We start from the raw sequence: 15,426 nt of genomic DNA on the forward strand, positions 1-15,426 counted from the left end.
GATATGAAAACGAAACCACAGAGTTCAGAAGTTAATTGCAAGGCTACAGGAATTAATTAGTGGCGCTACCGTGTTCAAACACAGCTCTGTGTGGGAGGGTGTTTCTTTTTGCGCACAGACCTCCATATTCCACCAAGGGAAAGGTCAATCCCTCTTGTGTTCAAAGCAGAAAAAAAGACAAAAACTTCCACGCCCGTGGTTATCAGATAGGCGAATTCAGCGGGGAGGCTGCAGCCTGCGGACTGTTTGGGAAGCAGGAAGAATGCGGCAGGCTAGCCGGGCGAGCGGGAGGGAGGAAAGGTTGCTGGGGGTCATTGTGTAAATAACAGGAATGCAGACAAGCTGTGAGAGGACAGGAAGAATGTGGTCAGTCTGGACTGTGTAAAAAGATACGAGCAGTCACTGTGAAAAATATGCAGACGGCTTAAATGGAGGAGAGCGTCTGCGCGCAAAAGGGAAAAAACAGCACGAAGGACGGAGGGGCCACGGAACTTCGCTTGAAAATTCATTTTCTGCTTCTGTTTTCTGAGGCTAATCTAACACGCAAGAAACCTCGGTACCAGATAGACGTAGCCGTTAAAGCCTGGCTAAGCGACATACCCCCAAACAACTCGTCATTATCTTAGGTGGTAAACATTAGATAAACATTCACAGCCCTTGGTAAAATAAACGTGCCAACTCTCGCGTCCTGTGTCCTTCGCGTGAATTTTCGTTCCTGGGTGTTGATTAGAAAATGCTGGCACGTCTAGGTGTGGATCTGACCAGTAGTTTGCCTTTTTCTCTGGGCTGATTTGCAGCCTTGAGTTGGCAAGAAACGGGTCATACAAAGGCGGTCTACAGCATGGAAATGATTTCTAAGTGAAAAGAGGAGAGGGAATGCAGTCTGGATAATATAAGATACGGTGAAACCAGGCATTTTGCCAGTACAAAAGAGACAGTCTTTCCTCGGAGGGATTAACGAGCAATGCGTGTCAAACCTATTCATGGAAGCGTTGTGAGCGAGTGAAACGACTATTGTGTGCTTATCTCCTCGGCGGTACTTGTGTTAGCCATTGCCACAAACTGCGTCTGCGATAAAATATAGAAAGTGCGTTCTTGTGCACGCCGTCACGGTACGTGCTGTGCCTTGCCATCGGATTCTTCTTAAGATCTTCTCGAAGGACGCATCATTTTCAAACTTGTCCAAGAGCTTGGGATTTTAAAATGTATAACTAGCTAGCCGATCTTTTTGATATTATCCTAAAGAGTTTATGCGCAAGCTTCTGTGTTGTAGAAAAAAAAAGTATACTGAAAATTTGTATTCCCCACTGCTTTCTCGGCTGGACCTAACTGAATTCAACCTTGCTGTAGAAAAGGTAAGTCACAGCTAGGGTCACTAAATCGTGTTTCCATAATATTCAGGCTGCTCATTTTAGAAAGCATTGAAACAATTCATATACATTTCAAGAACAAAAACAAAAGCCTACACAATATTACACTGAAACCTAACCGTGTTTCATTACACAGGGTTGAAAGAACGCTTGAAATTAATTTTCAAGCCTAACTTAAGCGGCATTGTTTTCGTATTGGGTCCTGCCGTTTGATCACATTTGAATATAGGCTGAGCTGCGTTCTCCTCCTGCATAAAACCCACCTGCAATATGATGCAGTAAAACATTTCAGTTGGTTCAATCCAGAAATATTGTGTAACATGCAAAAATAAGGTAGAGGATGTGCAGCTATATAAATGACTTAGTGACCCAGCCCTGAACAGTGCATATAGGAGAACATTCACTGCCTGTCCCGTGTTATTCAGTCCCTAGGAAGATTCATCAGAGTGGTAAGTGATGATCTCCAGTTGCAGTAAAAAAAGAGCTGTCCTGATATTTCCTATTATCTTAGAACACTCCTTCACATTTCTCTAAGAAACGAGACCTTCAGAAGAACAGGTCTACAGTAGGAAGTAAGCGCTTATATGAGCTGGAACTATAGGAACATCCTGCCAGATGTGCTCTGTGTGCCTGCCTGACACTGGACAAGCCTGAGGGGCCCTTCGAGCTGGCCGTTTCTGGCACAGTGGTGACCCAGCCTGGTACAGTGTGTGGCTGTTCCCTAAGTGGACTAAAGCAGAACTGCATTCAGCCACCAGCCAAGGCAGGTGGTCCCTGAAGAGACAGACGTGGTCCCGAAAGGTCTTTCACCGCCTCCTTCCAGGACATGGAAGGGAATGCAGGGATCCAAGATGGTCCACCTTGTATAGCAGGATGCTGCTGCAAATATCTCTTTCCTCAACTGGGGCCAAAATCAATGGCCCTCCCTTCCCCTGCCAAGAGACAGAGGTGCCAGCGCCCTGCGTCTTCTGCTCCACACTGGCTCTGACGCCACTCCCGATGTCCAGCTTGCCTGCAGGACTCCCAGGAGGCACAGTGCTCACCGCTACATCAACAGCCTGAATCACGGCCACCTGCTTCCTCAGCCGACTGTGGAAAACCTGGCCCTCGACTGACAAACACCTCCCATCCTTTGGAAGCGCTGTCCTGGTGCCGAGGACTGGCTCCACGCTCGTGTGACCACACGGCTCGCCTCCAGCAGTCCCAGTTGCTCTTCGTGACACAGAAATGGACAGGCCAAGGCTGTGTGACATGCTGAATGAATACTGGTGCCATATTCCCAGTCGACTACAGCTTTGAATGAGATCACTTAGACACACTTCTAGCCTACTGTTCATAGAGATTCTTCTTGGAAGTGTTAATTTGTAAGGAGAAAAAGGAGAGGCTGTAGTTCTCACTGGCTGTCCGTGCCTTCAGCTCTCAGCTCCATGTGAATCAAGGGATGTGAAGGAAGCTGAAGGACTGTGATGTGCTTTAGTGGACATGGAGCCACACTGCTACACATCACTGTGCAGACGGCGCTCACACACAGCAGAGCAATGTGCAGGAAACCCAACTGAGATGGTCTCTCGGAGAGCTCCTGGGAAAAACAGGGTGTTTGATATACAAAGTGGTGAAACAAATCGTGCTGCTACTCATGTTGTGTGGGCACATATTATACCAAAAATATATATTTTTTCCTGACATATTAAATAATGACTCTATCAATAAACTAAAAAGACCAAAGATCTTGAAAACTAAAAACAAAAAAGCAATGAAAAATATAAAAACGTCAAAGGAACAGAGATTGATCATAGCTCTCTGTGCAAAGAAAGGATTTCTTCATCCTTGATCTCTTCTGGCTGCATATGTTTACCATGAATTATGAACCATGATAATATTGTCTGTCTTTATGACTTAATGATACTCTCATACCTATTTGCACAAATATTGATTATCTTATTTAAGTCACCTTGGATATAGCAGTCTTCTGGAGGAATTAACAGTGATAATAGTTGAGTCCTGGGCCTCATGATTAATGTTTCCCATTGATCTTCAGCCACAGACAAAGTTCCACACCCAGACCCCACACATCCAGATCCAAACAGATCCAGCGCCTGTGTGACCTCACTATGTGTCTGCCTAATAAAACATCAGCACGTTGTCTCACTAAGTCATTCTGCAGATTTTGCCCAACAAGAGTTTTCCAAGTCAAAATGATCTCTAGGGAACTGACCACAAACGAAACACTTTCTGAAGTGCAACTTGTGGCTTGCGTATTCATTATTGGGGTCCAACTAGATATGAAAAAGCGTGAGATATGAGACATGATATCGGTATAGATATGAGCATGAGTAAGCTCTAACCCTAAGCCTATCCCTGACCCTAGGAAGTAAGCACCTGTACTCGGTTGCAGAGAATCGTCTTTGGTCTTAGCAGACGCCGAGATGATCTGGGGTGTTTTTTTTAATGATATATCAATTTTGACGGTGAAATGTAATGGAAAATATCTCAAACACACATGCAAACTCTTGCTTTCAAAACTGGCACCTTTTCGGCGTGTGATTAAATATAACTGAACGACACAGGAGACGGAGACCTGAGGTGCTCCGCGCTGGGAGCTGCTGCGCGCAGTAACAGCCCCTCGGAGCGGAGCTCGGCGCGCCTTCTCACGTTCAGCGACCGCGCTGGCGGGCGGACCGACGGGCGGACGGGCGGCGAGTGCTGCGCTCTGCTTGTTCAGACGAGAAACTGACCCGTCTGTCTGCGTGCTTAGCCGTTTCATCGTCGGCTAAGCCTGTTATCGCAAACTCTTTCCCAATTGGAAATGCATTGGGTGTGCATATTCAAACTGGTATTCTAACTAGTTCAAGTGAAGCGGGCGCAGCTGCCATCACGACTGTGTAGCTGGTCTCAGTTCTAATTGCGATTACAGATCTTCTTTCCAAGCGTCGTCTTGCTCGGTGAATTTTCTGCACACTGTACAGCTCCTGGCTCGAAAACCACTTTGTAACTCGACACGGGTCGCAGCAAAGCGGCCGATATTCAAATGAAGTTGACTTGGAGAGATCAAACGACGCCACGTCCGGCTCACCGGATCAGGGTGATTGATGCTTTGGTGGGGTTTTTTTTAGAGCTTATCTCCGCATCGTCCACTTCAATATCTGTTTTCGCAATTTATCCAAAGTCCGTTTTTTTTTAGGGGTAGCTGCGAGTAATTTTGGCAATAGCACTGGCGGCCAGGGACAGGCGCACTTTGTGATAGCGTGTTTGCTGGCACGTATGTAAAATACAAACAAGGTGTGAGAGTAACATTGTCACATGAGGAAGAAAACCTAAGGAGTACAGCGCGGAGCCGGGAAGTAGGAGATTAATATCTCCGTTAGGGAGAGAGAGAGTGTGTGTGTGTGTGCGGGTCTGTGTGTAGCCTGGCTGCTGTGTTATTTTCCAGCCTGGAGCCCCTGCTTGTGCAGCTCGATCGATTCTCATTGATTGTCCCTGACGAGCTGCTCCACTTTCCAGCCAATGTCAGCCTGTCTGCGATCGGGAAGGAGAGAAATGAAGGAAAATCTCTGCCGCCCTGGCAGTGTCATTTCCACACACTTCAGCTGGCTGCCTGCCAGCAGACAGGACACTAGGAAGAGGTGGACTGGACTGCGCTTTCGGAGGGCAGGGGAGCCGCGTTCTCCGCGCCTGCGGCCGCCGCTGACCAACGCCTGACTCTGGGCGCCGCGCACCCTGCGTGGAAAACGTCCCCACACGCCAGACAGCGCGACCGCTTCGCGTTGAGGCATTTTTTTAAAAAACAAACTATGTCATTTATTATAATGTGCATTACTCCTAATCGCATTGATTTGAGTCGCCGCTCAGCCAGCGACACAAAGGTTCATTACGGTTATTGCCCTGGTGCCGCTTACAAATATATAGAATGTGACATCGCCTTCACACAATGTCGTTGCCCCCCAGGAAGTATTTTACACCGACCTAAATATGATACAGAGTGACCGATGTGGACTACGGTGATGTAGCGCCCGCTGTCTGAAGATTACCTCTGCATGTGCTCATATCGTGCAGTTTAAAAGTGAGCCCAGAAAATTGTGACCACACGTATATGATATCTGTCCGCGTAAAAAAAAAACTAATTTTCAGTTCGAGCTGTAATCCATCCATCTGAGCAGATTCCAGTTATTTTGTAATTATTTCTGAAGCCTAATTATTAAAAAAAAACCTGTCCCTGCGGCAGTGCGTTAGGTAGCAGGGAGCGATTCTCTCTGCAGGTACTTTTCTAACGATTTTTGCGGGGCCGCCGTTCAATTCAGACGATTTCAAAAGGAGAAGTGCTGAAATATTATAGTCACCTTTCTAATGTAGGTGGCACGCAAATATAAGAGCCCATCCAAATCCCCAGCCTCAGACACACGGAGTTTTCTGTAATGTCAGCACACTGTCATACTTGAAGACTCGCTGTATACAACCCTAAATTATGATGAAACTGCCACTAGCAACACTACCGGTGCCGTCCCAAAATGACAGACGTTTATTAGCGTTTGCACTGTCGTGAATAGGCGATTTAAATGTTTAGTATAATCACTCAACTTATTACAGTAAGAGAGACCGCATCTCTTCCAGACAGGCTGAAGTTCTTAGTAAGCACGAACGTGTTAAATTCAAGTTCTTTCTTAAAGAGGTATGACGAGTGAACCTGCTATCTTAAAGAAATCATATCAGAGTAAACACTGAACAGCATGGCAGCCATCGCCGGCTACAAATATGCAGCGGGCACAGCCTCCCGCCTCTGGTCAGCCTTCTTAATGAAAATCTGTTTTAAAAGGACACGCAGGCCGGACGGTGACCACCCCCCAGTCAACAGCGCGACTCTTCTCTTCAAAGAACATGTTCGCAAGATTCATTTTTCTCCCTCGGCGGAAAGTCCACTTCGGTTTTTACGTGAAGCTCCAAAAATCTATGAAATGTGTTTGCATGTTCTTCCCGAGCGATCAGGGATGTAGAGGTGGGTTTGTGAGAATCGAAAGGTTGGAGCGCACTCGCTCGCCTCCGAGAACTGCGTTTTACACTTATTTAACATTCCGGATCCCTCGCGTTTATTTTGGGCGAGGGTTTAAATATTTCTGCCGGGTGAGAATTTGATTTTTCCCGTCTTTTTGACACCCGTCTCCGTATCTGCAGCTGAGAGAGGCAGGCTGGACTGGCGCGTCCCTCCCCTCCGCTCGGATCGCCTTTGGTAGGTGCGAAAGAAAGGGCCTGTGTTTGCAAATATGCAGATACATCGAAGGGGGGATTCATAGTTTGTTGAAGTCTGCTCAAAGTTGGGATGTCATCTTCCTAACGATCAAGTTTTCAGGCAGTCCGGGATAATGCTTTTCCTTGGCCAAAAAAAACGTGGTACTGCAGATATTAGCCGGGCACTGCAGACATACTGGTTTCAGATCACTGAGTCTAGACAAAAGGTATTTTTTTGCTCCTTTAATGTGAAATAAAATTTCGCACAGCTGCCGAGCGTGTACATACCTGATGCGTGAGTGACGAGGAGCTGTAGCTAGCTGGAAGCACGCGCGGAGTGGGGCTGAGCGCGTGGTAATTTGGGAATTATGTTTCTTTGATCGGCGGCGACGGTAACATCGGGGGACGGAGATGTGACACTCGCTCCCTATTTTTCCCCAACTGCGGAGTAAAAATGTAAGTTTCGATCTTCGGTTCGTGCCTTGCGCCGCTACAAACTTGACGGTCTTTTCCGGGGCTCTGGAGGGAAAGGCGAGTGGGCATGAGGTTAATAACGTTAGAGGAATACATATTTATTCATAAGTTTGAAAAGTGGGTTTGTGAGCGCTCTGTCGGAGAGGAACTTGTGCATTACAGGCAGCGTACGTCTGCTCGGAAACCCAAATGCTCTTTCGTTTTCCGCAATCTAATGGTCTGATCACTTTGATTTAGTTTTAGTGTATCGGGTGTCGTTTTCATTGTTCGAAGTGGCGAACCGAGCCCTTCTCTCTCTCTGTGTGTGTGTGTAGCGCGGAGCACCGGTCAGACCGTGTACCAGGATTTACTGCGACCCCTCGTTAATGCCGCAATCCGGGACTGGCGACGCCGCTTGTGTGTGTGTGCGTGTGAATGTGGCGTGTGTGTGGTCGCAATTAGGTGTCACGATCATACTTTTCGATTGCGAGATTTTTTTTTCCCCTTTAGAACGAGGATGATTTGTCTGCGCTCAATGAGCGGGGGGTACTTATTCTTTATTATTGTTATAGGGGTATTTAAAAACATGCCCTCACTGGCGCCGGAGCCGCTGAGATTATTTGATGCGATTCTGAAGAGAAGCAGCCGTGTCTGCAATACCTGAACTAATAAATATCCAGTCTCGCAAGTCTCCCAAGAGACGGCGAGAAGCAACTTCCAGTCCCGGCTGCTGATCCCTGGAAGCGCCGGGCCCCTTCCGCCTGAAACCTGTAATTACAAATTCCCAACTCCGGATAACTGCGCGTTTTATTTTTATTGCTGGTGCCGTCGCCGTTCTGTGAAGACTGCCGAGAGAACAACTTTATTTCGCGAAACAATACGAGCGAGAGGACGACAGATGAGATGCACTGTTACGTTATCCGTGCTCTGCTAGACCCCGCTATCCAGACTGGTCCCAGCTGGGTCACATGTCGGGACTTCAGATGACTGAATTGTGCTCCAGGTCAGCTCTTGTCAGTGGGTCACTCCGTAGCCTTCGCTGCAGGACTATATTTATCACGCGGTTCCTACCAGTTGTTGGAGACCGTCAGCCTGCCCCGCTCTCTATTTGTGTTGTGCTCTCACTCATAGCCTTTCGTGTCAAACTGTTGCCACGAGTGTTTCGGCTGGGTTGCTTCTTGCGTGAGAACTTCGTATCCGGGCCCTCGCCCCCCCAGGAGAGCAGAGCTCGGGTCCAGCGGGACGGGGTGTGCCGGTTCGTTGTGCCGCTGAAATGCCAAGCGCGGCGCCAAGCACCGTGGGCCCCGGTCCGGCGGGAGAGGCTGGACCAGGGTGTCCAGCGCCCGTGGTGACACGTCAGGCTGCCGCTAATGCGGTGTGAGACTGTCCGCGCCGCCATGTTTCACCGGGGCCGCCAATGCCTTCTGCTCGCCGGAGAGCGATCGTATTTTGATTAAGCTCTTGGGTTTAGTGCCTGTAATGCAAAGACGCTTTACACAATAAAAACTGATTAGCGTTGACCTGATTTTCTGCTGTTTTTCACTTCTTAAGTGTTATTTACTTTTTGTTTTAAAAAAAATCTATTGCAACTTTGTCATCTCCCAGTGCATCTTGTCTCAGGTGTGTGTGCGCTCATGGTGACTGTCCTCTGGTCCCACGCTGCTCCTCAGACTCCGTGTGTAAAGGGCTTGGGTGCCCTTTAGGATGAAAAGACATAAATGCAAGGAGGAAAATACAGAATTATTTATTTTGCTCTGAAGTTACTGGTGTATGCAGTATGCACATGCACAGAAGCTGTTGTATAACGTGGCCTCTCTAACTCTTATTTATCCTGAAAACTTGGGATTTAGGCAATCTGTGATCTTTGGCAGTTCACCACATTTATGGGGATATCTGAAGTTGAGATAGTCCTCTATTGGGACTAAATGGAAGACCTCAAAAATGGAATTTAACGATGCAAGAGAAATGAAAAAGCAATGCATGTGCCCACGCCTCTTTCGCGGATTTCTGAAGTTGCGTGAATCACGCAGTTCCGTGCTGGGGACACGATCGCTGGAGCCCGGCCTGCAGGCAGTGCTCTGCCTTTGCTCACACCTGCTCTGAAACGCTCTGGGGGCCACCTGTCTGAGGACGGGGCCGGGCCGGTGTGGGCGGATCTGAGGTCCGAGTGAAACGCTCGAGAGAGCAGAGCGGCTCATGGGGCCGGGCGCAGAGCAAACAAAGCCCACGCCACCTTCCTGCCTGTGCTGCAGGCTCTGCTGCCCAGCAAGAACGCGGGGCTGGAAGCCTGCCTTTGAAGCTTTACCTCCCACTAATTTTGGCCTTCCAATCTCCACACACTGTCTGTGTTTTTCTTCCTTTGTTTCCCATATAAGGCCGAGCCTGTGTCTTGGTTTCCATGTGTCTCTCGAGAAGGGCCAGCGATCTGAGAGTTGCCCTGAGAGGGTTTTCAAGTGTGGGAAGTAGAGGAGAAGGCTCTCGCTGTGCTAGAGGCAGGAGGGAACTGGGGCTTTGTTGCCAGTGACCTTGAGTGCAGGACAGGGGACAGGGGACAGGGGACAGGGGACTGGACAGGGGACAGTGGCGAAGCCTTGGCCTGCAGGATGGGCTTTGCTGGTAAGGTCCTGCCACTTCTTGGGCAAACCAGTGTTCGGCAGTGAACACCTGAAGTAAAGATCATTTTTATGAGTAAGATGTGGGAGGCCTGACACAATTTTTAGATAGAGATTGTAAATGGAATTCATTTTCTTTTCAGGATTTGAAAGTTTTAGGGAAAACATTGGTGCACAACTGCAGTTTAACGAAAGTGCATTTCTGTTGATGCTTATTGTTGTGTTTCGGGGTAGATATTATGGCCGCGATTAAATTTGCTGTCAAATATTTTGGTGACTCATGTGTAGAAAAGACAAGCAGAGGAGACCCGGGCAGACTATGAAGAGAGAGGGGCTCCTCACCAGAATGTGTGCTTTTTCGGAGTGCTGGCTCAGCCCTCTAGTCCAGACACTGCGGGTCTGAGTCTTGGCCAGCTGAGAGCTGGTGCGGCTGAGAGCCCTGGTCCTGGGTTCGAATCAGCTCTGGTGTACAGCGCCCCCTGCGTCTTGGCCTATTGTGAGTAGGGGGAGGTGCACTTGTGCTGGATTGAGCGGTTGTTGCTGATGGGGAAAAAACATTGCATGGAAAATAGATCTGTGTAAAATCTGAGATGAAATGTCAATTGGGGACAAACTGTGGCCTAATTCTTTGAGATATAAATAGCAAATTTCAGTCTCAGCAGTACCTGTGTAGCTTATCTTTCGGGTAATTGTGTAACCCAGCACCTGAGAGACAGATGCCCAGTGACAGACCCCACTCCAGAGAGTCATTGCTGTTTCTGTATGAAACTAGGCATCCACAGCCAGCTGCAGCCCTAACACAACTGGATGATGCCTCTCTCCGTATTGTTACTTTGTCTTAAACCTAGGATTACTTTTTCTCTCTAGTACTGCTGTTAGATATTCGTATCAGGATGAGGCCAAAAATGAAAAGGCAAACAAGGTTTAGCAATTGGAGTTAAGAATGAAGCAAAGGAAAGATGTTTACTGCTTAACTTACTCAACACAGCATCAGTAAACGGCTCCTAGCGCTTCTATATGGTGTCACAGGTGTGACTGGCTGGGTGGGAGCAGAACCAGCCTCTGAGGACACCTGAGCAATTCCAGGTTGCAGGAGAGCACAGGACGTCAAGGAGCCTAACGGCGGCAAACCCTTGAAAGTCTGCTTCGGCTGCTCCTCGTTGTGTGCCACTTGTTGTGTGCTTTTTAGTAATCGGAGGCTCTGAGGCTCCCTGTGTGGAGCTACAGCAGGTCTGAGATGTTTCGGGCTCACAAACCGCAGTCCTGGCCCGACAGCGTCTCTGCCAGGTCCTGTACGCTGGCGCCACGTCCCCTTTGTGATGGGAGTCGGTGTGTGCACAGCTGATGGGGTCACAAAGCCTCAGCTGTTGCTTTGCTGGAGACCCTAAACGTAAGATTAGTTTGCCCCCGAGAGGAGGCACTCGGCCCATCTGTCTGTGTCGGCGTGTCCTTCACAGAGGCCAGGTTATCTGCTCCCACGGCACGGCTGGGCAGCTTGTTCCACACTCCCACAACCCTCCCTGCAAACATGTGCCTCCTGTTGGGTAAAATGCTGTAATTTTGGAGCTGGACTTGCTTCCGTGTGATTTGGTGGCGAACTGAACACAGCTGCCGCCTCTCTGTAGCAGGTTAGCTCGCCAGGCTGGTCACTATGGCACTGTTGCATGGAAATTGAAGATGGAAAAACAACGCAATTGGTATGTGTGATGTGAAGCCTGACCTCTCTCAGCTGCAGCCCAGAAACGCTGGCGCATGGCTGCTCTGAAATGCCAAATACATGTTTCTGTGTCAGGATTAGGAGGCTTGTTCCAGTTCAGATACGGCGAGGAGAACGCTGCTGGGTAGTGCTGGAGCTACCGTGCCCGTGATCTTGCACAGTGTTTTTATCTGAAGAGTCTCTGCGAAAAGCTGCCCCTAGTGCAGTGTTTATTAACAGGGAGGCCGAGCCAGAGCACGTTAGCCTGTGAATAAAGCCTTTGTACTGGGATTCACACTTGCACAACACGCACGCACGCAGGCACACACACACACACAGGCTGAGGCCAAACCTTCTGTGTCCATGTGTGGTCAGCTGAATAATAAAAACCTGCCTCCTGTTATTACCAAAGACACTGCATGGGTGGTTTCACACAGGCGTGACATGCCACCTTTATCATGTAGGATGATTTCCAGCAAAAATTTTAACACCCTTTTTTAACAAGAAAGGAGAAAAAATATTTTCTTAGCCTCATAGATAGAATAGAACAGATACGTATGAGTTTGGGATCATTGTAGATCTTTATCAAAGGGGTATTCGGAGAGAATCCTTGTGGTGCGTCAAGTACCGCCAGTTTTTCTTTGAAGTAAGGAGTCAAACGCAAACCAGGGGGCACAAGGGGAAAGTAGGTTGATGTGCTTTTAAAACAGAGGAGAAAGGTGCTTCTTTATCCAAAGGGTTGTGGGAGTCTGGAACAAGCTACCCAGCTGTGTTGTTGAAGCCGGTACCTCGGCTTCCCTCAAGAAACAGCTGAATGAAATCCTGGGATCTATTCCCTACCGAATGAGCTGGAGGAGCTGAAATGCTTTCTCTTGTTAGTAACCTTTCTTATGATCTTAGTACATGTTATTGAAAGATTGAAAAATTTTATCTGTAGAATTACTCTGGGATAATATTTACACCCAAGTAGGTGTGTTAGAGCAACAAGGTCTATAACTACAGGTTTTATAAGGTGTTTATAAGGTATAGCTCTCAGAAACATAGAGTTGTATGTGTGAAGGTTCTCTCCCAATTTAGTAAAATACTTATTTTTTTCAGGTACAACTAAGTCACTAAGTTATCCCTAAATGAACCAAAGTATTAAAGCCAATAAACACATAAGACACTCAGCATAACACATGCTTGTGGAATAGGAGCTAATTCTTCTTTTCCTTCCGAGCTCAAGGTTTCTGCTTATAATTTTATTGATCCCGAAGGGAAATTGAGGAAGTCTTATCTATCTATCTTATAACTAGTCAGAGTTTGGTAAACTCCTAAAACTTCACCAGTGAACAGGGCCTGACAAAATGCTTAAGAAAGCATCCTAAAAATGTCTTTCATATTCGCTCATCTTGTCTTCTGCTCTTCTTGTGTCTTTAAAGAAAGAGCCTCTTTCCTGAGCTTGAGCCCTTGAGCTTTACTTCTAGATGTTCCTGACCGAGCATGTGTGTGGCTGATCGGTCCTAATGTGTTTCAGAAAGCGAGGTGGAACGTGTTGAACTGAGTGTTTGGCTCCTGCTTTTTCCCTGCGTGCAGTGACTTTCCGGGAGCTTGGAAACTGCAGGGTCTGGTTTCTGTGTGTGAAGTCAGTGTGGCTGCAGAGGTGGGGGCCATTTTCTGTCCAGACCGCGGAGCTGCTCCTCAGAGTGCCAGGCGTTTGGAGAAGTGACTGGAGGCTGGAGGGGAGTGCAGCGAGCTCACAAACCTCGCACCCGTGCAAATGAAGCCCTGCAGCCGGTCAGCCACCAGGCCGGCTGCTGGAAGCCGAGTGCAGAGGGTTAACAGATGATTTGGTATAGTAGAGGCAAGTGCAAAGGACACTTTTGGCACTCGGGATAAAGAAAATGTGCATTCCTGTGCATTCATGCCATTCATTCACGGCAGTCCAGTGTTCAGCAGTGTCAGTCTGGTTTGCTTGCTGCAGTCTGAGCCAATACTTGCTGCTTGACCACCTCTCAGGTACTTGTATTTGGAGAGTTTTGGAGCTCAGTGCCCTTGTTGCACACCTGTTGCAGCAGGGGTTGTCCAAAATGGCCAGCAGTGCTGTGGGTTTTGTTTCACACGAGTCTGTAAGCTATTTTAACGGAACTTAATGTGGGTTTAATTGGGTTGCATCTCTCATCTTCCTCCAGTCTTTGAGCAGGTGAAGTGTTGAGGGGACGTGTGTGTGTGTGTGTGTGTGTGTGTGTGTGTGTGTGTGTGTGTGTGTGTGTGTGCAGATTCTGTCAGCCTGTATTCTTGCTGCAGCTGTTGGGAGCCGAGCGCAGCCAGGTCACGTGACAGCCAGAGTCACAGTTGTGTTACTTGGAGGTCGTTGCTACATATCAGTTTGTGAACCTACAGGAGTTCGAATGTAAGTGCACAGAAAATGTGGTGTATAAATGCATGTTTTATCCTTACAGAATAGTGTGCTTTTATTAGTATCCTTGTTGTGATGTCCTTGTCCTTGTTGTATGTTGGAGACACGCAGCTGGACTATGGGATTCTGGTTGTAGCATTTATTTCATTTCCTTTTACAAAATCAATTCTAACTTTGAAATTCCCCCATAAAAGACAACAAGCCTCAATATTCCCAACCTGTAGTTTTTTTCTCAGTAGTAGTGCAGGCCTGGTGTTATGGAGATAAAAATTGTGAGTTGTTTTCCGCGCAGAAACGTTTGTCTAACACACACAGAAAATTTGCTACATTTCCATCTGGTGTGCTGAAGAGCATGATGTTACTCCATATCAGATGTTGATCTGAAGATTAGTTGCCAAACTTTAGTCATGGTCACATTTTCTTTTTAGCTTCTTTCACTTGAACTGACATGCTCTACGACAAACAGCCCCACTGTCTGCTAGAACAGCGTAATGAACTCGGCTTGTTGCTACGTTTTCAGAAACGCTGGTCTTCTTCGACAGGGCACTAAAGGCCTTTCTCTTCTGTCTTTTGCATTTTTCAGCTTTCAGTTCCTCACATAAAGGATGCTGCGGATGTCGGAGATTTAAGGTGCAGTCAGAGGCTCGCTGGGAGTTTTGAAGGGTGATCCGTCGATAGCCGCCATTGTTTCACCTGCGCTTTGAAGTTGCTCGCCCTGACTGTCGTAACATGTCTAGCAGACATCAAGAAGAAAACCAAAAGCCCGATGCCTTGGACAGAAGCAGCAGTGAGGACGCACAGCCCCCCGTCACAGAGAGAAGGAACAAGAGTGGTATAATTAGCGAACCTTTGAGTAAAAGTCTTAAGAAGTCTCGCACGCTGTCTCAGTATTCCACGGCGGGCAGTTCGGGGTCTGTGAATGGACTGCTGCAGAATGGCATGGCGGCGGGCACCGGGGGCGAGGCCAAGAGCAACACTACCTCCTCAGCGCACAAAACCGCCTCCCAGCCTTCCAACAAGACCGACAGGCCGTCGGAAACAGGTTCCGAAGGACAGAACGGTCTGAATTTCGCTCAGACGGCCGAGCTCCTCAAGAGGGCAGGGGTGGAGCACGTCCTGCTGCCGAACGAGCAGGGGCCCGGCATCAGCGACATCGAGGCTGTGTCTGCCACGGAGGCCATGAGCAGCCCCGCTGACTTTCCTTACATGGGCGGCTTTCCTTTCAATCCCGGCCTGTTCATCATGACGCCTGCTGGGGTCTTCCTGGCAGACAGTGCGCTGCACATGGCCAGCTTGGCAGAGTACCCCATGCAGAATGAGTTGGCATCTGCCATTAATTCGGGGAAAAAGAAAAGGAAAAGATGTGGGATGTGCCCTCCCTGCCGCCGGCGGATAAACTGCGAGCAGTGCAGCAGTTGTCGGAACCGAAAAACGGGCCACCAGATTTGTAAATTCCGAAAATGCGAGGAACTTAAAAAGAAGCCTTCTGCGGCCCTGGAGGTAAGGAACACGCCCGGGCGGCCAGGTCCCCAGAGGCTCGGCACCGGAATCGGTCCCCCCCCGTGTCCCAGTCGGTAGAAACACGCCTTTCCCTTTTCCCAGCCGAGGGGCTTTGTTTCTAAAAATCCTTCAGATTTATATTTTTTTATCCGAAAGATTGTTTACGCTTGGCATAGA

The 15,426-nt window shown here is 48.2% G+C and overlaps 1 protein-coding gene across 5 annotated transcripts in view; it reads left to right on the forward strand.

Moving 5' to 3' along the window:
* The first annotated feature begins 6,133 nt into the window (after positions 1–6,133).
* The window catches only part of LOC148650760 (CXXC-type zinc finger protein 5-like), a 38,925-nt gene continuing 29,632 nt past the window's right edge, over positions 6,134–15,426 (forward strand). Inside the window, exons 1-3 of one of the 5 annotated variants that reach the window (XM_088604897.1) lie at positions 6,135–6,591; positions 6,860–7,046; positions 14,333–15,249. In XM_088604897.1, the coding sequence (XP_088461023.1) occupies positions 14,479–15,249 (771 nt within the window). In that variant the 5' untranslated portion in view covers positions 6,135–6,591; positions 6,860–7,046; positions 14,333–14,478. The other 4 variants (XM_088604900.1, XM_088604898.1, XM_088604896.1 and 1 more) reach the window with 4 other exon arrangements.

This window comes from Lepisosteus platostomus, chromosome 13 (assembly GCF_059453375.1).
Source record: "Lepisosteus platostomus isolate fLepPlt1 chromosome 13, fLepPlt1.hap1, whole genome shotgun sequence".
Taxonomy (NCBI): Eukaryota; Metazoa; Chordata; class Actinopteri; order Semionotiformes; family Lepisosteidae; genus Lepisosteus; species Lepisosteus platostomus.